Genomic DNA, 25,243 nt, shown 5'->3' with positions numbered 1-25,243 from the left:
CCCCCTCCCCACTCCTCCTCCTCCTCCTCTCCCCTCCGGGCGCCATCTTAGACGGCGAAGCGCGGCCGCTTCCGCCCGGCCGCCATCTTGGGTGAGGGCGGCGCCATCTTGGAGGCGGGCAGCTCCCACCGTGCTCCACACCCCACTCGCGAAAACTGTCCCGCACCGCCGGTACCGCCGCCGCGGGGGGGAGAACCCCTCTCCCTGCTTCCCCCCCACGGCCCGGCTCGGGGTGCCGCGCGGGGGCCCCCCTCCCCGCCCCGGCCCTGAGGCCTCCCCGGGCGCCGCCATGTTGCGTGGACAGAGGCAGCAGCGGTAGACAAAGCCCGTCGCCTTTATTGACCCCGTCGTCGCCCGCGCAGGAGCGCAAATGTCCACCAACTCCCCCCCGGCCCCTCGTCCCCCGCGCCTCAGTGCTCGCCCGCCGCCCCCTCGGCGCCCACCGGCGGCCGGGTGAGGCTCCGCCGGCTTCTCCCCGTCGCCTCGGCCTCGGGGGCGGCCATGCAGCTGAGGGGCCGCAGCAGCCGCGGCCTCAGGGGGCTCCGCTGGAAGGGCAGAGCCTTGGGGGCGGCGGGCGCCGGCTCCCCCCCGCCATAGGTCTGGATTCTCCTCACCGGCGCCTGGGCCGGCTGCTGCTGGGTGGCCGCGGCCACCGCCGCGTCGAAGGATGCGCTGCCGCCCTCCCTCCAACCGGCCCTCCTGGCCGCCCCGGCTTCATCGGGGGGTCCCTCCGCTGCGGCGGGGCTGGGGGGGCACCGGGGCGGCGCGGCGTCGGCGTTCCCCGCCACGGCCAGGGGCGTCCATGGCTGCAGGGCCGGAGGGATCTTGGCGAACTGGGGCTTGGGGGGCACAACGGGGACGGAGCGGGCCTGCTGCACCCGCACGGTGCGGGCGGCCAAGCGCACCGGGGCGCTGCCGTCACGGCGCAGGACGGCCACGGGCTCGGGGTGCCCCGCAGCTCCGGGGAGCTCAGCCTGGCTCGGCGGCGGAGCTTCGGGGGGAGCCATAGTGGAGAGCGAGGGAGAACTGGGGGTGCTCCCAGGGGGGACACCGGTCCCCTCTGTGGTGGCGGCAGAGGGTGGGAGAGCCTCGGGGACAATCTTGGGGACAATCTCGGTGATAATCTCAGGGACAACCTCGGGAACAACCTCCGGGACAACCTCGGGGACAGACCCAGGGACAGGGGCCTCTCCTGGCTCCTCCGGGCAGGGGGACCCTGGTGGAGGATGGGGTTCGCCTTCCCTGGACTCCTCCGGGATGGGGGGACCGGAGTCATCTCCATCTTCTTCGACTTCTCCATCCCACGTGTTGGCAACCAGCTCCGCTCCAGCGCAGCCCTCAGCTCCTCTGTCCTCGGCCCCCGGCACAGCTTCGGTGCTGGAGTCAGTTCTGCCGGAGCCACCGTCTGCCACCCCCTCCCCTCCACCCCCATCCCCCAGGGGCTGCATGGTGCCCGGTGCCCCCCGCTCTGCTGGCACCCCAGCGGGGTCCCCGGGGTGCTGCCCCTCACCCGGAGCATCCCCCTCCGCGGGGCACAGCCCTGCCAGCGCTGGCGTCGGAGACCTGTCCTGCGGCACGGCAGTGCCGTCGGCACCAGGTTGGGTCGGTGCCAGGGTCTCCGGGGTGTCTGGGGCCGTACCCTCACCCGGTGACTGGTGGAGTGGCTCCAGTGATGCCACCAGCGGGCTGAGGTCATCGTGGGCGCTGAGGAACATGTCGTCCGAGTCAGTGTCCCCGGCATGGTCCTCGGCGTCGGAGCCGCTTGGCGCCATGAAGAACATCTCCTCGTCCATGCACTCCTCGATGGAGAGGTAGCTGGCGGGGTGCTCCGTGGGGGGCTCACCCGGCTGGGGATGGGGACGGGCAGGAGGGTGACGGCCATGACAGGGATCCCCCCCAGCCCCACCGAGCACGGGGCACTGCATGACCCCAAGACACTGGGGCTGGAGGGGTCGGTGCCACCCTGTCCTCTGTATCCCATCCCTGTGTCCCTTCCACCCCATCCCTGTCCCCTCCATCCTCACCTTGTCCCCTCTGTCCCCATGCTGTCCCTCTGTCCCCATCCCTACGTCTATCCCATCCCATCCCATCCCATCCCATCCCATCCCATCCCCTCCCCTCCCCTCCCCGTCCCATCCCTCCCTACTCATGTCCCCTCCATCCCATCCCTGCCCCCCTCCATCCCTGTCCCCTCTATCCTCACTTTGTCCCCTCCATCCCCACCTGTGTCACTTCCATCCCATCCCTGTCCCCTCCATCCTCACCTTGTCCCCTTTATCCCATCCCCATCCCCATCCCCTCCCCTCTGTCCTTATCTGTGTCCTCTCCATCCCATCCCTGTCCCCTCCATCCCATCCCTGTCCCCTCCATCCCATCCCTGTTCCCTCCATCCCACCCATCTCCCCTCCAGGGACAGCAGAGGTGACCCTCTGCCTGCCTCTGGCCCTCCCACCACGTCCCAAAGCGCGGCCATGTCAGCTTACGTTCATGAACCCGCTCTCCATCCCCTCCTCTATGGCGGGGAACCCCTCGCCGTCCCCCGGCATGGTGTCTGGCAGCAGCGACCATGCCGCCGGCTCCCCGTCCCCGCCGCCCTCCAGCCACGTCTCCGGGCTGTCCAGGAAGGCGAAGGAGTCCCGCAGCTCCAGGGAGAGCCGGGTCTCCTCCGCGTCCGCCTTCCCCTCCTCTGCCGAGGGAGACGGGGGGCATTGAGCCCGGTGTCCCCCCCAGCACTCCGGGGGTCCCGCGCCGGCTGGTCCTGGCGGCTGCCTCTCGCCGGCGTGGTGCTCGGGCGCCTCGGGGTCCTCGGCGGTGCGGCTGGCGGGCAGCGGGGGGCTGGCAGGGGGGTCTCTGCCCGCAGCCGCCTGGGCCAGCGCCGGGCACGGCAGCCCCCGCGTCAGGCGGGAGAGATTGGAGGTGATGTGGAAGGGGACGGTGACGGAGAAGGGGCCGGAGATGTGGACCCCCGCGCACTTCTCGGCACGGCTGCGGGCGGCCTTGGGTGAGCGGCCGGGGGCCACCAGCGATGCCCGGCCGGCTTTGGGGGTGGTGGGCTCCGACTTGGTGCTGCTTTCACCCTCCGACTCGGGGCCCCGCGGCTCCTCCTGCCCCTTCGGCTTCTCCTCCAGGCTCTCGTCCAGCTCGGGGCAGCTCCCCGGCGGCGAGGGGCAGGTGTCGAAGCTCTCCCGGCGCTGCGGCGGCTGCTTCACCGACCGCTTCTTGCTCAGCCGAGGGTCGTCTGTGCCCACCCAGGGGGAAGAAGAGTCAGGGCCCGGAGGTGTCCCCTGTCCCCTCCCTGCACATGGGGACCCGGCCGGGTGGCACCATGGGGGCTGCCCTGCTCGGGGGCCAGGGCGATGACCACCTGCTTGTCTGTCCCCATCCTCTCCTCTTGATCCCTATGCCATCTTCTCCGTCCCCAGCCTGTCCCCTCCATGCCATGCCATGCCATGCCATGCCATGCCATCCCATCCCTATCACTAACCTTCTCCATCCCCATCCTGTCCCCTCTATCCTGTCCCCATCCCCATCCCATCCCCATTCCTGTCCTCTCCATCCCCACCCTGTCCCTTCCATCCCATCCCATCCCCACCCTGTCCCCTTTATCCCATCCCATCCTGCCCCATCCCCATCACTGCCCTCTCCATCCCTATCCCTGTCCCCTCCATCCCCATTTCTTCCCCCTCCATCCCATCCCATCCCATCCCATCCCATCCCATCCCATCCCATCCCATCCCATCCCATCCCATCCCATCCCATCCCATCCCGTCCCGTCCCATCCCGTCCCGTCCCGTCCCTATCCCTGTCTTCTCCATCACCACCCTGTCCCGACAATCCCACCATACCCATCCCTCTTACCGTCGCTGGTGAAGGGGACGGAGCTGAGTGAGTCCATGCTCTTGGCCGGCCGCAGGCTTATCTTACCGCACTTATCATCTGGGGGAGGACGGAGAAGGGGAATGGGGACACGTGGGGCAACAGCGGGGTTGGAGTTGGGGACACCATCCCCTGAGCGGTGGGGTCCCTCCCTCTGGGCCCCAGCTGGGGGGGCACCGGGGGTCCCCACCTTTCTCCTCCGCCTTCACCAGCTTGCGCTTGGCCTCGTGGCTGGAACGGCCCAGGTTGAAGATGGACCTCCACTTCTTGGCCTTGAGGGACCCCTTCCTCCTGCGGGACCCCGGGCGTCAGGGGTGGTGGGCACGCCTGGGCACGCTCGGGCACGCTCGTGTGTGTGCACGTGCACGCGTGGTGGCTTTGGACACGTGCGAGAGCCCGTGCCCACAAGCTTGTGCGTGTTAGAACACGTGTGCGTGGGATTACGTGTGCGTGGGCTTACATGTGTGGGATCAGCACACGCGTGCTCGTGGCGCTGCCCACGGGGAGGGGAGGGGGTGACGGCAGGTCCTACCTGTGGTCGCTGAGCTCGATGATGGTGTGGTAGGGCCGGATGGGGGGGGGGCCGTCACCCTGGCTCAGCGCGGCCGGCACATGGTACGGCGGGGGCTGCCCGTCCCCCGGCACCCCCCCGCCCAGCAGCAGGGACCGCCGGGGGGACTCGCCACCTGCAGGACACCGAGACGGGGCTTCAGGCTCCCACCGGGACCCCCTCACCATCGGTATGTCCCCCCCGTCCCAGCCAGGACGTACCGTGGAGGGGGGCGTCCCCGAAGAGCTGCTCAACGTGGGTGAGGATGAACTCCACCACGATGGACTGGACGCGCACTTCCATGAATGCCGCTGTGCCGTTGAACCCCGTCGCCTCGATGTCCTTTGACCTGCCGCGGGGACGCCGAGGGGGCGAGGGGGTGTCTCAGGCTCCTCCGGGGAAGGGGGGTACTCATCACCCCGCATCCCCTCGCCCCGTCCCTGGTGCTCACCGCAGCAGGTTGGGCGCCCAAACGATGGCCAGGTTCCTGGCGTGCATGTTGGTCTGGCTGCTGTAGGACGCCATGTGCAGGAGGTGCCTCATCAGGAACTCCAGGGTCCTGCGGGCACCGGGGCGCGTTAGGGACAGCGATGCCCACAGGGGACACCAGGTTTGGGGTCTCCTTCGCATGTCCCCATACCTATAGTGGGGCGGCGGCAGCTCCTTCAGCACCTCCTTGATCTTCACCAGGCGAGCTTCTTCCATCTGGATGGCCACCGCGTCCTGCAGGGGGACAGGGATGGGGTGACACGTGCCACCTCCCGGGGTGGGGACGGCGGGGGGACGTGTAGAAACTCACAGCGAATTTGTCATAGAGCTGGTAGGTGAGGAGCGGGTTGGGGAGCTCGCGGAAATACGCTTTGCAGAGGGAGCTGACGCAGTGGATGTCCTGCAGGTACACGTCCTTCTGCAGGTCGGGGCAGCGGTCGCCATCGAACTCCTGCCTGCGAGCGAGGCGGCCGGCTCGGCACAGGGGACGGGGACAGGGATGGGGATGGCACAGTCCCCCTCCTCTGCCCCACTTGGCTGCCGTGGAGGGGTTTCACTTGGGATGCCCCCGGGTTGTCCCCGTGCCCGTGGAGGTGGGGAGGGTGTCTGGGCTGGGCTTGGGGACAACACAAGCGCCATCGTGGTCCCCGGGGGCTGGAGGCAGCCCTGGTGGGCTGCAATCGGGGTCGAGATCGTCAGCTGGATGGTGGGGACAGGAGGATGGTGGGGAGAGGAGGGTGCTGTGGGTGCCAGTGGTACGGGGACACAGAGGATGTGGGAACACTGGGGATATGGGGTTACAGGGGGATGGTGGGGACACGGGGACGCTGGCCATGCTGGGGTTCTCGGGGACACAGGAAAAGGGGAGAAAAGAAACACTTGAGGAGAAAACCGAAAAAGCAAGAGAGTGAAAAATCCCAACCAAATATGGAAAGAATGAAAGAGAAAAAGAAAGGAAGAATAAAAAAGAAAATAAACGGAAGGGGAAAAAAATAAAAAAAAAAAGGGAAGAAAAGGAACAACAGAGAGAAGGGGCTGAAGCAGCGACGAGCGGGACGGAGCCGGAGGGCAGGACGGGGAAGGAAGGGGCCGTGGGGCACCGGGGGGGGGCGGCGGAGCCGGATCCGGCCAACTCAGCACCGGGGTGGGCTCCTGCACTGGCTGCATCCGTCCCCGTCCCCGTTCCCCTCCTGTGCCATCCCAGCCCTGTCCTCTCCCACTGCTCTCCCGTCCGGTCCCGTCTCATCCCACTCCCGTCCCTGTCCCACCTCCATCTCGTCTGGTCTCACGTCCAGCCCATCTCTGCCTCCATCCCATCTTGTCCTGCCTCATCCCATCCCCATTTCCATCCTCTCCGGTCCCACCCCCCTCCTGTCCCCTTTTCCCGGTCTCCATCCCGCCTGGTCCCACCTCCGTCACCTCCCCACCTCACTCCCTCCCAGTCCCAGCCCTGTCTTGGTCCAGTCTCCACCTCCACCCTGTCTGCTCCCATCCCCATCTGCCACCTCTCTCCCTCCCATTTTCCTCCTGTTTGGTCCCATCTGGTCTCCAGCTCCAACCCAGCTCCCTCTGCCTCCGATCTCCATCCCACCTGCTCCGCTCTCCATCTCCATCCTCTCCATCTCCATCCCTTCTCCAGCATCTCCATCCCAACTGCTCCATCTCCATCCCACCCGCTCCTGTCTCCATCCATATCCCATCGCCAGCATCTCCATCCCATCCCATCCCATCCCATCCCATCATCCTCATCCCATCTCCATCTCCATCCCATCTCCATCCCATCCCATCCCATCATCCTCATCCCATCTCCATCTCCATCCCATCTCCATCCCATCCCATCCCATCATCCTCATCCCATCTCCATCTCCATCCCATCATCCCCACCCCGTCTCCGGCCCTCCCGCCCGACCCTGCTCACCGCAGCCGCTGGATGTTGGAGGAGACGCCGGAGAGGCGGTAGATGCCGTCCACCACCCCATGCTGCTCCACGAACTCGGTGCAGCTCCTCAGCACCTGGGGCACTGCGGGACGGGCACCCCGCATCCGCCATCACCCTCCTCCCCCCGGCCTGCTCCCCGCCAAGACCTGGGGGGGACCGGGGCCACCCCCCTCCCGGGTACCCGGTGACGGCGTCCCCACAGGGCAGCCGGTCCCCGCACTGGCCATGTCCTGGGGGCACGGGAGACACTGGCAGACTGGGGCCACCCGTGTGGGTCCCCTCGGGGCTGCAGTGGGGCACTGAGATTGGAGCCCTGCGGGGTGCCGGGACCCCCCCAAATCTCAGAAGGGTCTCTCCGAGAGGCGCCCCGGCTGCGACGCTTGCTCAACCGCCGCCGGTGATGCAACCCCACGGCGTGAGTCACCCCCCCCCCCCCGTCCCCTCCCCGCGGCACCGCCGGGCGCCCTCCCGGCTTCCGGCACCGGCGGGGGCGACCCCCACGGGGATGCTCGGTGGGACCCCGCGGGTGGCGGCGGTGGGGTCATCCCTCGCCGGCGGGCGCTTACCGTCCTGCCCCGACTGCTGGAGATGCTCCAGGAGGTCGCAGCCGAAAACCCGCTCCTTGGCACCGCCCTTGCGCCTCGCCTTCTGCCGGGCCTTCAGCGCCAGCGACATGGAGGCGGCGCGGACACCCTCCCCCCCCCGGCGGCGGGGGTCAGACCCTGCCCATGGCCCGAGCGGGGCGCGGGTACCCCCAGAGCCCCGGCGCGGCGGGGACGGCGGGGACGAGGCGGGCGGCGAGCGGAAGCGGCCCCCGGGGGGGAGGAAGCGCGGCGGCCCCGGGGCCCTGACGCAGCCTCGAGGGCCCGGGGCGTCCCGCTGGCGGCGGCAGGAAGGCGGCGGCCGCCTTCGAGGCCGCTTCCTGCCTCGGCGCGTCGAAACCGCAGGGCAGGGCGCGGGCGGCACGCTTGCGCACGCTTCCGCGCGCTCCCGCCTGCTCGTGCCCGCTCCATCGCGCACGCTCGTGCGAGCTCGGGCACGCGCGTGCACGCACCGGGGCATGTTTGGGCACGCCGGGGCACGCTGGCACGAGCCCGTGCTGCTTGCCCCGGCACGCTGGCGTGAGCTTGGGGCACGCTCGCACGAGGTGGGGCACGCTTCGGCGTGCTCGTGCGCACACGGCTGGAGAGCCCAAGTGTGCCCGTCCTCGCACACCGCGTGCGGGAGCAGCGTCCCGTGAACGTGTGTCGTCCCCGTCCCCGTCCCCGTCCCCGTCCCCGGCTGAGACCAGACGCACTCGACACAGGGTCCCAGGGTCCCGCGCGGGGGGGGTTTATTTACAAGCGCGGCCGGGCAGCAGCGGGGGGGTCCCCGTCCTATACAGGTCTGTACACGTGGGGCGCGCTGTCCCCGGGGACCCCCACCGCCAGCCCCATGCCCAGGGGGGGCCTGGCCCCAGGGAGGGACTCCTCGGCAGTTTGGTGGGGGGGGGTTTGTTTTGTTTTTTTTTTTTTGGGGGGGGGAGGGGGGGAGGGGGCAGCCGGGATGGGGGAGGGCACACAAGCGTCCCAAGTGCCACCGGCAAACCGCGTCCCGAGGGGGGACGGCCGCGTGTCCCCAGCGCCGCGCGGGAAGGAGCCGACCCACAGTCCGAAGGGATATTTGGGGTGGGGGGCGGCGATCCCCACCGGGGGCTCCTGCCCTTGTCCTGTCCTTGGGGCGTCCCCACGCCAGGGGGGGTGAGGGGGGTGTCCCCACATCGGGGGGTGTCCCCGCAGCTCCTGGATGCTGCTGTCACCCCCTTTGCACGTCCCCATCCCCGTGCCGGCGGCGAGGTGGCACTCAGGGACGGGAGCTCTGTCCTGGGGGGCTCGGCGCGCGTCCCCAACCCCGCGCCAGCAGCAAAGTGACACTCGGGGGACCGGAGCCAGCCCGGTGGGCGGGCAGAGCCGGGGGAGGCGCAGGGGGGGACGGGGGTCTCCTGTGGGTGTCCCCCCCGCCGGCCCCCCCCGGGGCTCACACCAGGTGCCCGCGGCCGTTGATGTAGATGCCGTTGGTGGTGGGCTTCGCCTGCAGCATCCCGTTCTCCTGCACGAAGTGGGTCATGGCCTGTTTGATGGGGTCGTCCCCTCCAATGCCGACGCCGCCACCGCCACCGCCGCCGCCATCCTCCTCCTCCTCCTTGGGCTCCTTCCCCGCCGGCACGGGCAGCAGCGGTGCCACCGGCACCTCCGTCTGCGTCTCGATCTCCCGCACCGTCGAGAGCGTCGAGTAGCTGCGACCTTCGGGCTCTTCGCTCTGCGGGGGACGAGGGATGGGGACGTCACCGCCAGCGAACGAACAACCGTGTCCCCCGCCCACCCCCACCACCACCCCCATCGGGGAACGCTGACCCCCACCCCAATGGGGCAGCGGTGCCACCGTGGGGCACGGGACACGGGCACGAGGAGGTGCAGGAGGGCTCCGTGCGACAGTGTGCGCAGGTGGGAGGTCTTGCACACGCAGGAGGGGGGTGCACACGTGGAGAGGGGGGGGGTACGTGTGCAAGGGGGGGGGGGGGGCGGGTTGCACGTGCAAAGCAGGGTTTGCACATGTGCAAGGGGGCTGAGCACCCCGGGGGGGGGGGGTTGCACCCACGGAAGGGGGCGTTTGCACCCACGGAGGGGAGATTTGCACACCCCAAGGAAGCGGGGGGAGGGGGGGGGGCACCCATGGAAAGGGGGTTGCACACCCCAAGGGGGGGGTTGCACCCTCACGGGAGCGTGCCGGAGGTGCAGGACACATTCCGGCAGCCGCAGCTCTGTGCCGGTGTGGGGCTGAGCCGGGTCCCCCCGGGTCCCCATTATCCCCCCCCACGCCCCCCGTCCCCCCCCAGCTCTCACCATGGCGGAGCAGATGCTGGTGCCACGCAAGCTGTCCCCGCGCAGGCTGTCCCCGCGCAGGCTGCCCTGCCGGCTCTCCGTGCGCAGCTGCAGCGTCTCCTCCAGCTGAAGGAGCCCCGTGAACCCCGGCACCCCCCGGCCCGGCCCCCACCCACCCCACCCACCCCACTCCCCCGGCACCACCCCTGTACCCGTCTCCCTGGGCACCCCAACACCCGTCGCCCAGGTTGCTCCAAGACCAACTGCCTTGGGCGCCCACCACCTTGAGGATCCCAAGACCCACTTCCTTGGGCAACCCAACACCCATGCCACCCCAACACCCATGCCACCCCAACACCCATGCCACCCCAACACGCATCACCCAGGGCACCCCGGGACCTGCTGTCTCGGGCAACCCAACACCCATCACCCCCGGCACCCCAATACCCAACCACCTTGAGTATCCCAACAGCCATCTCCTTGGGTACCCCAACCCCCATCACCCAGGGTACCCCATCACCCATCACCTTGGACACCCCACCACCCAGGACCATCACCCCAGACCCCTTCCCTTGGGCACCCCACCACCCCGGCCCCCCACCGCCCCCCAACCTGGGTGCGCGTGTCGGTGCTGTGGCTGGAGTGCAGGCGGCGGATGGAGTTCTCCCGGGTGAGCGTCAGCTCCTCCTCACTGGGGGCACGGGGGAACGCGGTCAGCACAGGCCCCACCACATCCCTCAGTGCCCCCCACCCTTCTCCCCATCTCTTACTACTTCTCGGAGATGCGTTTGGTCTTGCGCTTGTGGTAGAGGGTCATGACGACGACGACGACGACGAGGACGCAGAGCAGGACGGCGGCGATGACACCCACCACCACCACCGAGGCTGAGACCAGGTCCACCTTGCGCACCTCGTTGTCTGCGGGGACATCCATGAGGTGGGTGGGCGCGGGGAGGGGGGATGAGAAGATGGGGGGTGGGGGAATGGGTGGGTGGATGGATGGACAGATGAGTTCATGGACAGGTGGGTGGGTGGATGCATGAATACATGGATGGATGGATGGATAGACAGATCCACGGACAGATGGGTGGATGAGTCCATGGGTGGATGGATGAGTCCATGGGTGGATGGGTGGATACATCCATGGATGGATGGATGGGTTGATGGATGGACAGATGAGGACATGGATGGACGGGTAGAGGGATGAATGGGTGGTTAGACAAACAACAGGTGGAGAGATGGGTGGACAGAGGGGTGGCAGAGGGATGGATGGTGGAAGGATGGATGGACAGAGGGATGAGTAGACAGATGAAAAGATGAGTAGATGGATGAGTGGACGGATGAGTGGACGGATGGGTGGATGAGTAGATGGATGGATGAGTAGATGGGTGGGCGGATGAGTAGATGGATGAGTAAATGGGTGGGCGGATGAGTAGACGGATGAGCAGACAGACGGGTGGATGAAGGGGCAGATGAGTGGACGGATGGGCACAGGGACGGATGAACAAACGGATAGCGAGAAGTGAAAGGGAGACGGATGGACGGACAGATGGACAAAGGAGGGGATGGATGAAGAAATGGAGGGAGAGGTGGATGGGTCAAGTGAAGCAGTGGGGGTGGATGGATGGACAGACAAATGGAAGGACAGACAAGAGGACAGACAGAAAGAGGGATGGATGAGCAGACAGACAGACAGACGGGTGAAGAGACAGCAAGGAGCATCGGGGAAGGACAGCCGAGTGGACAGACGTAGGAAGAGTCTAGGGGAGGAGGACACACGGACAGCAGAGGGGCGGACAGACGGGTGCCCGGGCGGGTGGCAGGACAGGCGGGCAGATGGCGAAGAGCTCCGGGGACAGACAGACGGACGGGGCACAAACAGCAGGGAACGGCGCTGCCTCCCTAGCCGGGCTCCCACCCCCACCGACCACCCGGGCCCCCCCCCCCCACCACCGCCCCTGGGGGACCACCGGCTGCCCGGGCCCCCCGCGGCGCCCACCTGCCGCCCTGCCCTTGATGCTGACGTTGGCCCGCGCCTCCTTGGCGGCCACGCGGTTGGAGACGCGGCAGACGTAGTCGCCGGCGTCGGCGGCGGCGAGGGGCCGCTGGAAGACGAGGGTGTCCCCCTTCACCCGCACGCCGGCGGGCAGCGGGGCGTTCAGCCTGCGGCGCGGCGGCACCGTCAGCCCCCGGCGTGCCCGGGCGTGCGGCGGCGGTGCCGCCATCAAAGCCGGGGTTGCCGGTTCCCACGGCTGACGCCCTGCCCCGGCCCCGGCAGGGCTTGCCCGGGCACGGCACCGCCTGCCACGCTCGCCGCCGCCGCGGCGGCCCTCGGCACGGGCACGCCTGGGCAGGGACACGGCGGGGACGGGCACGGGTGGGGACGCGGCAGGCGGGCACGGCAGGGACACCGGCATGGGCAGGGGGGGGGCATGGCAGGGACACGGGACGTGGCTGGGACACGGCATGGGACATGGGAGGGGACATGGGAGGGACACGGCAGGGACACAGGACATGGCAGGGACATTGGCACAGGCAGGGGACATGGCAGGGACACGGGACGTGGCTGGGACATGGGAGGTGACATGGGAGGGACATGGCAGGGACATGGCAGGGACATGGCAGGGACATTGGCACGGGCAGGGGACATGGCAGGGACACGGGACGTGGCTGGGGCATGGCATGGAACATGGGAGGTGACATGGGAGGGACATGGCAGGGACATGGGCACAGACATGGGACATGGCAGGGACATTGGCACGGGCAGGGGACATGTGGCAGGGACAAAGTGAGGACAGCGGGGACACAGACACGGGCAGGGGACCCGTGGCAGGGACAGGGAGGCATGCGGGGGGGATGTGGCAGTGACGGGGACGTGGCAGGGCCACCAGCACACGCGCAGGGGACAGCAGGGCCGGGGCCAGGCGCAGGGGACGGGGACAGTGTCCTCACCGTGTCCAGTTGTAGGTGGGGGGCGGGTTGCCGTCCCCCAGGCAGGTCAGCGTGGCCCCCTCCATGCCCTCCTGCCACTCCTCCGTGTGCCCCAGCACCGAGGCGTCCGACAGGTCTGGGGACAAGGGACAGTCGGGGACGGTCCCCACGGTCCTGCTGTGCCCCCCCACGTCACCACTGTGCCCCCTCTGCCCTTCAGCCCCCCCCATCCCCTCCGTTCCCGATGCCCCGTCCTCCACGTGCCCAAAGTCCTCTTCACCAACGTCCCCCAACGCCCTCCGTGTCCCCCATGTGCCCCAGGCCCCGTGTCCTTCTTGTCCCCAACACCCTCCACCTTCCCAATGCCCCCAGTGCCCCCCATGCCCTCCGTGGCTCTCAATGCCCACTATGTCCCAATGCCCCCCCATCTCCCCAACATCCTCCATGTCCCTCAACATTCCCCATGTCCCCAATGTCCTCCACGTCCCTCAAGGTCTTCCACGCCCCCATGCCCTTCAATGCCCTCCATGCATCCCATGTCCCCAGTGACCCCCATGTCCTCCATGTCCCCAAGGCCCCCAACACCTCCCATGCCCACCATGTTCTCCATGTCCCCAGTGCCTCCCATGCCCACCATGTCCTCCATGTCCCCAAGGCTCCCAGTGCCTCCCGTGCCCACCATGTCCTCCATGTCCCCTAGGCTCCCAGTGCCTCCCATGCCCACCATGTCCTCCATGTCCCCAAGGCTCCCAGTGCCTCCCGTGCCCACGATGTCCTCCATGTCCCCAAGGCTCCCAGTGCCTCCCATGCCCACCATGTCCTCCATGTCCCCAAGGCCCCCAACGCCTCCCATGCCCACCATGTCCTCCATGTCCCCAAGGCTCCCAGTGCCTCCCGTGCCCACCATGTCCTCCATGTCCCCAAGGCTCCCAGTGCCTCCCATGCCCACCATGTCCTCCATGTCCCCAAGGCTCCCAGTGCCTCCCGTGCCCACCATGTCCTCCATGTCCCCAAGGCTCCCAGTGCCTCCCGTGCCCACCATGTCCTCCATGTCCCCAAGGCTCCCAGTGCCTCCCGTGCCCCCCATGTCCTCCATGTCCCCAAGGCCCCCAACACCTCCCATGCCCACCACGTCCTCCATGTCCCCAACGCCTCCCATGCCCCCCATGCCCCCCATGTCCCCAGTGCCCCCCGTTCCCCCCATGCCCCGGTGCCGCACAGGCGACGCTGAGGAGGTGGGTGATCCTCTTCTCGTGGCTCAGGCCAGGGTGGGCCACCACGCAGGTCAGGGTCTTGCCGTTCATGCTGCGCCCGGGCACCAGGAAGAACTCGCTGGTGACGGAGGCGGAGCGGGCGTGCGCCGAGCGGCGGGTGGCGTTGGTGCCCCGCACCTCCGTCTCCCAACGCACCGAGGGCACCGGGCTGCCCTCCGCCGTGCACGAGGCCGCCAGAGTCCGGCCCTGACCCTCCTCCAGCGGCGGCCCCGGGTTCAAGATGGGCAGCGGCGGCACTGCGGGGGCACCGGCGTCAGACCCGCGCCCGCACCCACGGCCGGGCTCTGCCGCACCGGTGCCCCCAGGCCCGCCTGCCCCAACCCTGTCCCCCTGTGCCCAATCCCCACGGCCCCACAGCCATTGTCGCGTGCCCATCATCCCGTGCCCATTGCCCACCACCACTTGCCCCATTGCCCCACGCCTTCTGCCCGTTGCCCATAGCCATTGCCCTATGCCCGTCACCCCATCCTCATCACCCCACGCCTGCTGCCCCGTGCCCGCCACCCCACCGCTCCATGCCCACTGCCCCATCACCCAACTGCCCCGTGACCATCATCCTATGCCCACTGCCCACCACCCCATGCCCACCAACCACCCCATCGCCCCATGCCCACTGCCCCATCACCCCACCCTCATCACCCCATGCCCACTGCCCCGTGCCCATCACCCCATGCCCCGTGGCCACCACATTGTTGCCCTGTGCCGGTCACCCCATCCCCATGGCCCCATCACCCCATGCCCACTGCCCCTTGGCCCCCACGGGCATGGGCAAATAGGTGGGTGGTGATGGCCATCACCTGGTGGCCACCATCCCACCACCCCAAGCTCACCACCCGGTGCCCACCACCTCATCCCCACAGCCCCTTGGCCATCACCTCATCACCCCATGCCCACGTCCCCACCACCCCACGCCCGCTGCCCCTTGGCCCCCACCGCCCTACGGCCACCACCCCACGCCCATCACCTGGTGGCCACCACCCCATCGCCCCATGCCCGTTGCCCCGTGCCCCCCGTCCGGGGAACTCACCCAGCACCTTGAGCGTGAGGTGCCCCTCGAAGCTGCCCATGGGGAAGGTGATGAGGTGACACTCGTAGTCGCCCTCGTCCCCCTGCACGGCGTTCCTCAGGACGATGGCGCCGTCCTCCAGCGCCCCGGCCGCCCGCCGCAGCACCCGCCCGGCGTAGGGCTCCTGCACGTGCTCCCCGTGTTGCCGGTGGAGCACGGCCACCTCGGCGCTGCGCCCGGCCGGGCCCCGCTTCAACCAGGTCACCTGCTCCACCTGCTCCTGCTCCTGCGCCCGGTACCGGCACGGCAGCACCACGTCCTGACCCAGCACCGCCGTCACGCTGCGCTCCACCTCCACCACGCCCGCGCGGCAACCTGCGGGCAACCCAGCATGGCACCGCGCGGCCCCGCCGGCACGCTCGGGCACAGGCGTGCCCGCTCACACACGCTGGTGCTCACGTACGTGCAAGAACACTTGGGCACGCTTGCCTGCGCTCCGGCACGTTTGTGCTTGCACGTGCCCGTGTACGCTTGGCTGCGCTCACATACATGCAGGCACGCTTGTGCACACTCGCGCTTGCACGTGCACGCTTGGGCGCACTCATCTACGCGCGTGGGCACGCTTGCGTACACTCTGGCACGCTTGTGCCTGCACACACTCACGCTGGCATGCAAGACCGTCGGAGCACACTCGTGCACGCTCGGCTACACTTGTGCTTGCACACCCTCATGCATGCTTAGGTGCACTCACGTACAGGCAGGAACACTCGGGCACGCTTGCACGCACACTCACACATACCCACTTGTGCTTACAAGCGCTCACACAACCTTGGGTGTGCCCACAATCGGTTGGGTGTATTTGGGCACGCTCCCGCACACTTGTGCGCGCTCAGGTATGGTTGGACACACTCACGCGTACCTTCGTGCACTGATGCACTCTCGGGCAGGCTTGGGCACAGCTGCACACTCATGCACACTTGGGCACGCTCATGGGTGCGCTCTCACGCTCATGCACACCTGGGTGTGCTCACACGCACTTGGGCACAGGCTCACGAGCACTCGTGGCAAGCTCTTGCACACTCATGCATGCTTGGATGCGCTCACGCACATGCACACACGCTTCAGCACGGTCACGCTTGCTTGGACACACTCAGGCATGGTTGGGCACGCTTGTGCACACCAGGACGTGCTCATGCTTGCACACACTCAGGCACGATTGGGCACACTTACACACACTCAAGCACGTTTAGACGTGCTTGCACATGCACAGGCATGCTCATACACACTCGGGCACAATCCAGCACGCTCACACACGCTCGTACATGCTTACACACGCTTGCGCACCCCTGGACACACTCATGCATGCCCGAACGTGTTCACACACACTGGTGCACACTCATGCGGGCTTGAGTGTGCTCACGCCTTGGGTGACGCTTGCACATCCTCGGACACCATTGCGCACGCTCGGGCATGCTTCCGCACGCTTGTACACGCTCACGTATGTTTGGGCGGCCTCGCGCCGCCATAGACACGCTCACGCGCACTGGGCCACGCGCACACACGCGCAGGCACACTCAGGGACGCTCGGGGCACGCTTGCAGACGTTCGCACGCACTCGGTCGCCCTCGCACCTGCGCGGGCACGTGCCCCCGGGCTCACATGTGCCCGAGCACACTCCGGCACGCTCGCGCCCCTCCGCTCGCACCGGGGCCTGCTTGCACGCTCGCGCGCTCCTGTCCGCCGCGCGTGCGAGGCCGTTGGGTGTCGGGGCGTGGCGGGGGCCCGCCCAGCGCTGGGCGACGCCGGGGGAAGCGGCCCGGCCGGCGTGGCTAGCCCAACCGGCCGGCGCGCATGCCGGGCTCTGCCGTGGCTTGCGGAGGGCTACCGCCCCCGCCGACCCCCCGGGGGCTCCCCGGGAGCCCCCCGCCGCGCCGCGCCGCTCGCCGGGCCCGGCCTAATTACCCCCCGATTAGTCGCCGGATTAATTAAATAATTGCGGCGCTGCCCGTGGCGTGAGTCACGGCCGCGCTGCCCCACGGCCCCCCCCCCCACCCCACACCGGTTTCCCCTCGCGTGGCGGGAGGGGGGGGGGGGGGGGAAGCGCCGTCGGGGGGGCGCGGGGGCGCCGTCGGGGCTGGCGGGCGGCCCCCGCCCGGGGCGTCCCCACCCAGCGCGGCCGAGCGCGTGGGAACGGAGCCGGGAACCGGCTCGACCGGATCGCGCGGCCCCCACGCCCCGGCCGGGATGCGGGACCGGGGAGGGAGGGAGGGGGGGGGCGGGGGGGTCCCGGCGGGGGGAGAATGAATGAGCCCGCGGGGGGGGACGGGGGGGGGGACGGGACGGACACACAACACCACGTTTGTGCCCCTCGGGGACACGCACACGCGTGGGCAGCCCCGGCGGGGACACACTCACACTCACACACACACGCACACTCCGCCGCTGAGCGGGCACACGCGTGTGCAACCACACACGCGTGTGCACACGCACCGCACACACAGAGTGCACCCTAAACACCCCCCCACACCCCCCGCGGGACACACGCACACACACAGCCCCCCGAGGTGGGCTCGGTGCGGTTCTGTGCCCACGGCTGGGGGGGGGGGGACACCCCCCCACGCACAGCACGACCCCCCCCACCCCCCCCCGTGCCGTGAGTCACGGGGGGGTCAGCACCCCCTGCGGTGACGTCACCCCCGCGGCACCCAGCCCGTTCCCACGGGTTCACCGCCCGTGGGGAAACTGAGGCATGGGGGGGGGGGGGGGGCAGGGCGCTGACACCCCCCCCCCCCCAGCTCTGCAGCACCCTTGGGTGCAGCACCCACGGGGGAGGGGGGCAAGCGTGGGTGAGAGGGGGGGGGAGGCGGCGGGGACCCCCCCACGGTGCCCGGCGTGCCCCGTTCCCACGCTGTGTCCCCCCCGTGTCCCCGGAGGGAACCACCCCCCGGAGCCCCAGAATGAAGGGGGGGGGGGGGCGCAGGTGCGCGCACACGCGTGTGCGGCGCCCACGGCGCAGCCCCCCTCCTCCCCCCCCCCCCCGCACGGCGCCCACCGCCCCCGCAGCGCGGACACACGGACACGCGCGGACACACGGACACGCGCGGACACAGGTGCACGCGAGAGCGCGCACACGTACGCACACACACCCCCCCCCGTGCGCACACGCGTGTGCACCCCACTCCCCGCGGGACACCCCCCCACCCCACCCCGGGGCTGCCGGTCCCCGCCGCCCCCCCGGGGCAGCCCGTACCCCCGGGTCCGGTTTGGCCCCCCCCGGGGCTGCCGGTTCCCCCCGTCCCGTCTCAGCCGGTGCTGCCGCTCCCGCTCCCACCCCGTGCCCCGGTTCCCCACCGCCTCCCCGGTGCCGGTGGTGCCTTACCGGTGGCGGCGAGGAGAAGGAGGAGGAGGAGGAGGAGGAGGAGGAAGGGGGTCCCGGGCCGCATCCCGGGGGGGGCCATGCGGACACCTGCGGGCTCACGGCGCTGCTCGGTCCCCGGTCAGCACCATCCGGGCCGGACCGGGCTGCACCGACCCGAACCGGGATCAGCCTCTCCGGGCCGGACGGGGCCGTACCGGACCGCTCCGGGCCGTACCGGGCGGCTCCGGGCCGAGCGCGGCGGAGGGGCCGGTGCTGCGCCGCTCCGCTCCGGGACGGGACGGGGGGGGGGGGGGGCGGCGGTGGGGCGGTGGGGCGGGGGCGGGGCCGGCGGGGGCGGGGCCTGTGGGGGCGGGGCCGGGCGGGGCGGACCGGTCGGACAGGTATGGGCAGGGGCGGGGCCGAGGGCGCGGCCTTAAAGGGGCGACAGTCACCGCCGGGGAGTGGTGGGACCCACCCGGGTGTTCCCCCCCCCCCCCCTCCCCCCCCCCCCGCCGGCAGCGGCTCCCGGGGAGGGGAGGGGGGAGGGGGGAGGGGGGAGGGGGGGGTGTCCCGGTGCCACCCCCACCCCGCCCCGCCCGTGGGGCCTCCGGGGACGCCCTGGGTGCCCCCCAGTGACACCCCCATGTCCCTCCCACTCACCCCCTCTCAGACCCCCCCCCCCCCGCAGGGTGAGACCCCACAAACATCCCCGTTTCTGCCCAAACGCTGGGGCAGAGGAAGGAGGGGGGGGCTGCGGGCTGTCACCGACACCCCCCACCCCCCATATTTGGGGTCTTCAAATCCCACCGGACATTACAGCGGCAGAGGAGGGGGGTGTGTGTTATGGCAGTTTATTGGCACAGCAAACTGGGGGGGGTGGGGGTGGGGAGAGCAGCAGCAGCTCAGCCCTGCAGAGACCGGACACAACTCAGCACAGCAGTGACCGAGCACAACTCAGCACAGCAGCGACCCACACCCCGGGGTGCCCCCACCCGACCCCTGTGGGGTGGAGGGTGGGGGTGAGGGAGGGACTGGGCTCCCCCCCCCCCCCCGAGGCTCCCAGGGCCCCTCAGGCACCCGCCACTTCGGAGCTCTCCGGAGACGGGTCCTTGGCGGCGGCACAGAGGTGGAAAAGCCCTGGGGGGAGAGAGGAGGCCGTGGGGCGCGGGAGTGGCTCGGTGTGGGTGTGGGGGCCCTCCCTGCTGCCCCCCAACCTGTGGGTGCCCTCAGCACATGGCTGGGCCCGGCTGTGCCCCGCAGAGACCAGGCACAACTCAGCGCAGCGGTGCCCAGGCCCGGCCCAGCCCCGCAGAGACCGGGCACAACTCAGCGCAGCAGTGCCCAGGCCCCGCGGGTGCTGCTACCTGCGGAGCTGGTGAGGACGACAGCGACCCAGCCCAGGATGTAGGACCAGGAGAAGCGCCAGGCGGTGTGGGCCGGCCCCAGGAGGCTCAGCGTGCCGGCCGTGTACACCGCCAGCCCCAGCAGCGCCAGCAGACCTGCGGGCAGAGGGGACGGGTCAGCGGCACGGGCCGGCCCAGCCTGGGAGCCCGCAGCTGCGCAGGCAGAGACCGGGCACAGCTCAGCGCAGCAGTGACTGGCACAGCTCAGCCTGCAGAGACCGGGCACAGCTCAGCGCAGCAGTGACTGCCCTCGGGACAGTCCCCGAGCCCCGCATGCCCCGGCCCACCTACCCCCGCCTGTCCCCACGTACCAGCCAGGAGCAGGGTGATGCCGGCCACACGGGCACGCGTCCGCCGGGCAGCACTAGCCACAACGGAGAGCCCCAGGGCGAGGCCGGCGGCGGCGGTGAGCACCGAGAGCAGCATCAGCACCCGCGTGGCCTCCCATAAGGCTGGGGGGGGGACACACAGGTGTTGGGGACACTTGGGGGACACAGGGCCCCGAGAAAGTTCATGCCCTGACAATGCCCCCACGCCCTGCCCGCAGAGACCGGGCACAGCTCAGCGCAGCAGTGCCCCCCAACCCCCCCCCCGCAGAGACTGGACACAGCTCAGCACAACAGTGCCCCCCCAAAGGCCAGGCACAGCTCAGCGCAGCGGTGTCCCCCAACCTCCCCCCTGCAGAGACCGGACACAGCTCAGCACAACAGTGCCCCCCCCAAAGACTGGGCACAGCTCAGCACAGCAGTGTCCCCCAACCTTCCCCCTGCAGAGACCACACACAGCTCAGCACAGCAGTGCCCCCCCCCCAAAGACCAGGCACAGCTCAGCACAGCAGTGTCCCCCAACCTCCCCCCTGCAGAGACCGGACACAGCTCAGTACAACAGTGCCCCCCCCAAAGACTGGGCACAGCTCAGCACAACAGTGCCCCCCAACCTCCCCCCTGCAGAGACCGGACACAGCTCAGCACAACAGTGCCCCCCAACCTTCCCCCTGCAGAGACCGGACACAGCTCATGTCCCCAGTGCCTACCCGGGGTGCCAGGCTGGGGGCGGCAGTGCCCCCCGAGGCAGGCGTGCCACAGCCCGAGGCTGGCGGTGCCACCGGGCGCCCGGCGCTGCAGCCAGAAGTGGGTGGCGGTGGCGGCCAGCAGCAGGGCCAGGCCGCTGGCCCCGCACAGCAGCCCCCCGCCCGTCGGCATCCCCCTGCGCTGGGGGACGTTGGGGACAGGCGTGGGACATGGGGGGACTTGGGGGTGGCATCCCCAGGGCACACTGGGGACAACCATGGGGACATCTCCGGGGGACGTGGGGGAACCCGGGGGTGGCATCTCCAGGGGATGTTGGGGTCACCCATGGGGACATCTCCAGGGGTAGAGGGTATGAGGGGGTGGCATCTCCAGGGGACACTGGGGACAACCATGGGGACATCTCCGGGGGACGTGGGGGTACCCGGGGGTGGCATTGCCAGGAGATGCAGGGGACAACCGTGGGGACATCTCCAGGGGTAGAGGGTATGAGGGGGTGGCACCTCCAGGGGACACTGGGGACAACCATGGGGACATCTCCGGGGGACATGTGGGTACCCGGGGGTGGCATTGCCAGGGGACGCAGGGGACAACCGTGGGGACATCTCCAGGGGTAGGGTGTTACTGGGAGGTGGCATCTCCAGGGGACGCAGGGGGTCCCCGTGGGTGGTATCGCTGGGGGACAACTGTGGGGACACCGCAGGGGGCCCCGGGGGTGGCACCTCTGGGAGGCGGGTGGGGACACTGGGGACAGAGACCCTCCCCGGGCACCCACCCCCCGCCACTCACCTGCCTTCAGCACCCACCAGCCGGGTGCCCCATGGCCGCCTGTCCCCGCGTCCCTCTGTCCCTCTGTCCCGGTGTCCCTCCAGGATGGGGACAGGGGCTGCGGGGGGGGAGGGGGGGGGGGGTCGAGGCCGCGGGCGCACGTGGCACTGCCATTGTCGGGGACACAATGCGGGGAAGGCTCTGGGTGCTGCCGCCACCCGCGTGCTGACGCGGCAAAAGCTCGTCCCCGCTGGGGGGGGGTGTGTGTGTGTGTCCCCGGGGTGACACTGCCGGGGGGGGCACAGGGGACACAGCCGGGGTCCCCTGTCAGGGTGCCAGCACCCTGGGGACAGTGGGTGCCATCGCCGCGGGCAGGATCAGTCCCCAGCAGGGCTGGGGACCCCCTGGTCACTTGGGTGGGGAGAGGACACCGGGGACATGGGGGACAGCGGGGACAAATGGGGACAGCGGGATTAGGGGGGACAGGGGCACCGGGGACATGAGGGACTCTGGGGAAACTGGGGACACCAGGGACAGGGGCACTGTGGGTGGGGACACTGGGGTCAGGGACATCAGGGGCATGGGGGACACCGGGGACACCAGGGACCAGGACACTGGAAACACGGGGGACACTGGGGAGACGAGGGACAGGGGCACCAGGGACACTGGTTAAACTGGGGACACTGGGGATGGGGACACTGGGGTGAGGGGGGACAGGGACATCAGGGGCATGGGGGACACCGGGGACACCAGGGACCAGGACACTGGAAACATGGGGGACACAAGGGACAGGGGCACCAGGGACACTGGTTAAACTGGGGACACTGGGGATGGGGACACTGGGGTGAGGGGGGACAGGGACATCAGGGGCATGGGGGACACCGGGGACAGTAGGGACATCAGGGATAGGGACACTGGGGATGGAGACACTGGGGGCGCTGGGGGCACTGGGGGTGTGGGTCCCGGGGGGTGGCAGCCCCCCAGGGTGGGGGTGAGTCCCCGGGGGTGGCCACAGAGGCCGGGGCTGTCCCCTGGTGCCACCGTGAGGGTGGCACATGTGGAGGGGGGGACATGTGCTGCACACGCGTGTGCCCTGGCGGGTGGCACGCGCTGTCACATGGGGGCAGGCACACTCCTGTGCACCCCCCATGTGTGCACACACACATACCCCCCCCCACGTGTGCACACCCACCCCCCCGTGCCCCCACCCCTCGCACCCACACGTGCGCGCTGCCCCTCGCACACCCACACGCACCCCCTGCGCGCCCCTGCGCACACACTCACACACGTGCGCGCGCGCGCACACACACACACGCAGACTCACACACGCACGGGCACATGCACACACGTGGACGCGCGCACACACATGTGCACACTCACTCGCACACACGTGCACGCGCGCTCACAGCCCACGGGCCGGCAGCGGCAGGAGGAGGAGGAGGAGGAGGAGGCTGAGGCCGAAACCGCTGTTGGGGGGTGCCCCGGAGCAGGGGGGGCTGCAGGGGGGACCTGCGGGAGGGGGGGGGGGGACCACCTCAGGGGCTGCACAGGACCCCACAGCCCTGATGCCGCGGTGAGTGGCTCCCGCTGCCCCCCCCAAACTCCCACAGCGCCCGCAGCCCCAACACCAGGGTGAAGGGCTCCCACCACCCCCTGTCCCCGCAGCCCCGACGCCGGGGTGAGGGGCTCCCACCACCCCCCCCCAGCCCCAATGCTGGGCTAACGGGCTCCCGCTGTCCCCCCATCCCCACAGCGCCCGCAGCCCCGACGCCGGGGTGAGGGGCTCCCGCCACCCACCGTCCCTGCAGCACCCCCAGCCCCGACGCCGGGGTGAGGGGCTCCCGCTGCCCCCCCGATACCCAGAGGCACCCCCGGCCCTGACAGCGGGGTGAGGGGCTCCCACCCCATCCCCCACCCGGCAGCCCCGATGCCGGGGTGAGGGGTCCCCGTCCCCGCTCACCCCCCAGCAGCAGCAGCGTCACCTCCCCGCAGGCGCAGTCGTCCTCGCCCAGCAGCAGGCAGGTGTAGGTGCCGGCGTCCCCGTCCCGCAGGCCGCGCAGGAGCAGCACCCCCGGGGTGTCGCGGGGGGCCGGCAGCGTGGCGCGGGGGCCATAGGGTGGGCCGCAGCGGGGGCGGCCGTGGCTCTGGCTGCAGACGGTGACACCGGCCCCCGCGGGGTCACCCCAGAAGCGCCACTGCACGGCCCGCAGCCGGCCCAGGGGGGCACCCGCCACGGGGCACCCCAGGGTGACGCTGGCACCCCGCGTGCCGTTGGCCTGCGCCCGGCCCCGGTGGGGGCTGTGGCACAGCTCGCAGCCCCCCGAGGTGTCACGGTGGCCCGCGGACAGCTCGGTTGGGCCACGGCGGGGGGACAGCGCCGGGGGGCCTGGGGACAACGGGGATTGTCACCAGCAATGACACCCACCCGTGGTGTGGGCACGGGGGGACCCTGGGGACTGTCACCGTCCCAAATCCACGGGGGACACTGCTGCGGGGCCCCAGGGACTGTCACCATCCCAAATCCACGGGGGACACTGCTGTGGGACTCTGGGGACTGTCACCATCCCATGGCCATGGGGGACACTGCTGCGGGACTCTGGGGACTGTCACCCTCCCACGCTGTGGCCATAACGGGCACTCGCCGCTGTGGGACACTCGGGGACCGTCACCACCACCGCTCGGGGACGGGACCGGGACGGGGACGGGACATCTCCTCCCTCGCCCCGACCCCACCCCCCCCCCCCGTCTCCCGCAGCCCCCCGGCGGCCCGGCACCCCCCCGACCCCCAACACCCCCCACACCCCCCTGCACCCCCAGACCCCCCCCCCGGACCCCTGGGACCCCCCCAGCACCCTCTGTGCCCCCCCGATTCCTTGCACCCCCTTGCAGCCCCCCCCCCCCCCGGACCCCCTTTGCCCCCTGCACCCCCCAGCACCCCCAGACCCCTCCGGACTCCTTGGACCCCCCCCCCCCCAGCACCCTCTGCACCCCCGGACCCCCCACACCCCCAGAGCCCCCCAGCGCCCCGCAGCCCCCCCAGACCCCCTTCACCCCCAGCACCCCGCAGCCCCCCCCCGCCCCCCCGTCCCCCCCGGACCCCTTGGACCCCCCCAGCACCCCCCGCACCCCCCGCACCCCCTTCATCCCAGCACCCCGCAGCCCCCCAGACCCCCCCAGACCCCCTTCACCCCCAACACCCCGCAGCCCTCCCCCCCTCCCCGCCCCCCCCGGACCCCTTGGACCCCCCCAGCACCCTCTGCACCCCCCGCACCCCCCGCACCCCCTTCATCCCAGCACCCCGCAGCCCCCCAGACCCCCCCAGACTCCCTTCACCCCCAACACCCCGCAGCCCCCCCGAGCTCCCCGGACCCCTTGGACCCCCCCAGCCCCCCCCGGCCCCCCCCCCAACGGCACCCACCGGGGGGCAGCAGGGCCGGTCCCAGCCCCAGGGGCAGCAGCAGCACCCACATCGCCGGGCGGTGGCTGCGGGGGGGGGCGGGACGGGGCGGGGGACGGGGCGGGCGGGGGCGGCACCGAGGACGGGAGGGGGGGGACACACATATACGACACAGGAAAACCCCCCCCGGGGCTGGCGGGGTCTCCCCGGGGACGCCCCCCGCCCCCCACGCCGGGGGAACCCCGGCGTGGGGGGCGGGGGGCGTCCCCGGGGAGACCCCGCCAGCCCCGAGGGGGGGGACACAAATAGGGACATCCCCCCCCCCCCGCCCCGAGGGCCGGATCCAGCCACGTGGCGGGCGGG

General features: G+C 70.4%; 3 protein-coding genes across 4 annotated transcripts; all 3 read right to left on the bottom strand.

Moving 5' to 3' along the window:
- Positions 1-348: 348 nt before the first annotated feature.
- Positions 349-7,529, bottom strand: ARHGAP30 (Rho GTPase activating protein 30; the record flags this gene model as incomplete). Its single annotated transcript, XM_082496100.1, has 11 exons — positions 349-1,847; positions 2,484-3,238; positions 3,859-3,936; positions 4,067-4,167; positions 4,409-4,562; positions 4,648-4,775; positions 4,878-4,985; positions 5,067-5,149; positions 5,226-5,370; positions 6,834-6,936; positions 7,421-7,529. The coding sequence occupies 11 exons, from the start codon at positions 7,527-7,529 to the stop codon at positions 411-413; spliced, it is 3,201 nt and encodes a 1,066-aa protein (XP_082352226.1). The 3' UTR covers positions 349-410.
- Positions 7,530-8,870: 1,341 nt separating this feature from the next.
- Positions 8,871-18,384, bottom strand: NECTIN4 (nectin cell adhesion molecule 4; the record flags this gene model as incomplete). Its single annotated transcript, XM_082496206.1, has 9 exons — positions 8,871-9,152; positions 9,737-9,841; positions 10,328-10,406; positions 10,486-10,633; positions 11,715-11,878; positions 12,668-12,782; positions 13,866-14,156; positions 14,948-15,301; positions 18,306-18,384. 9 exons carry the CDS (start codon positions 18,382-18,384, stop codon positions 8,871-8,873), a joined length of 1,617 nt encoding a protein of 538 aa, XP_082352332.1.
- A 761-nt stretch (positions 18,385-19,145) lies between these two features.
- On the bottom strand, positions 19,146-21,568 carry LOC309682121 (lens fiber membrane intrinsic protein-like). 2 transcript variants are annotated; one of them, XM_082496143.1, is made up of 5 exons: positions 21,505-21,568; positions 20,721-20,898; positions 19,999-20,139; positions 19,649-19,783; positions 19,146-19,421 (listed from the first exon to the last, which is right to left on the bottom strand). In XM_082496143.1, the coding sequence occupies exons 2-5, from the start codon at positions 20,887-20,889 to the stop codon at positions 19,354-19,356; spliced, it is 513 nt and encodes a 170-aa protein (XP_082352269.1). In that variant the 5' UTR covers positions 20,890-20,898; positions 21,505-21,568; the 3' UTR covers positions 19,146-19,353. The 2 variants fall into 2 exon arrangements, with proteins under 2 accessions (XP_082352269.1, XP_082352268.1); XM_082496142.1 differs by having other exon boundaries at positions 20,721-21,525.
- Positions 21,569-25,243: the final 3,675 nt, after the last annotated feature.

Source organism: Vanellus vanellus (genome assembly GCF_965231255.1).
Source record: "Vanellus vanellus genome assembly, chromosome: 27".
Taxonomy (NCBI): Eukaryota; Metazoa; Chordata; class Aves; order Charadriiformes; family Charadriidae; genus Vanellus; species Vanellus vanellus.
This window is presented reverse-complemented; position numbering and strand designations above follow the sequence as displayed.

Bases quoted from the DNA above. Each gene is read 5' to 3' on its own strand.
- LOC309682121 (XM_082496142.1), bottom strand. From the start codon at position 21,018: ATGCCACCCCCGGGTTCCCCCACGTCCCCCGGAGATGTCCCCATGGTT. The intron at 20,140-20,720 runs GTAGGCACTGGG...TCCCCCCCCCAG, and splicing joins CCCCCAGCCTGGCACCCCGG to CCTTATGGGAGGCCACGCGG. The intron at 19,784-19,998 runs GTACGTGGGGAC...CTCTGCCCGCAG, and splicing joins CATCACCCTGCTCCTGGCTG to GTCTGCTGGCGCTGCTGGGG.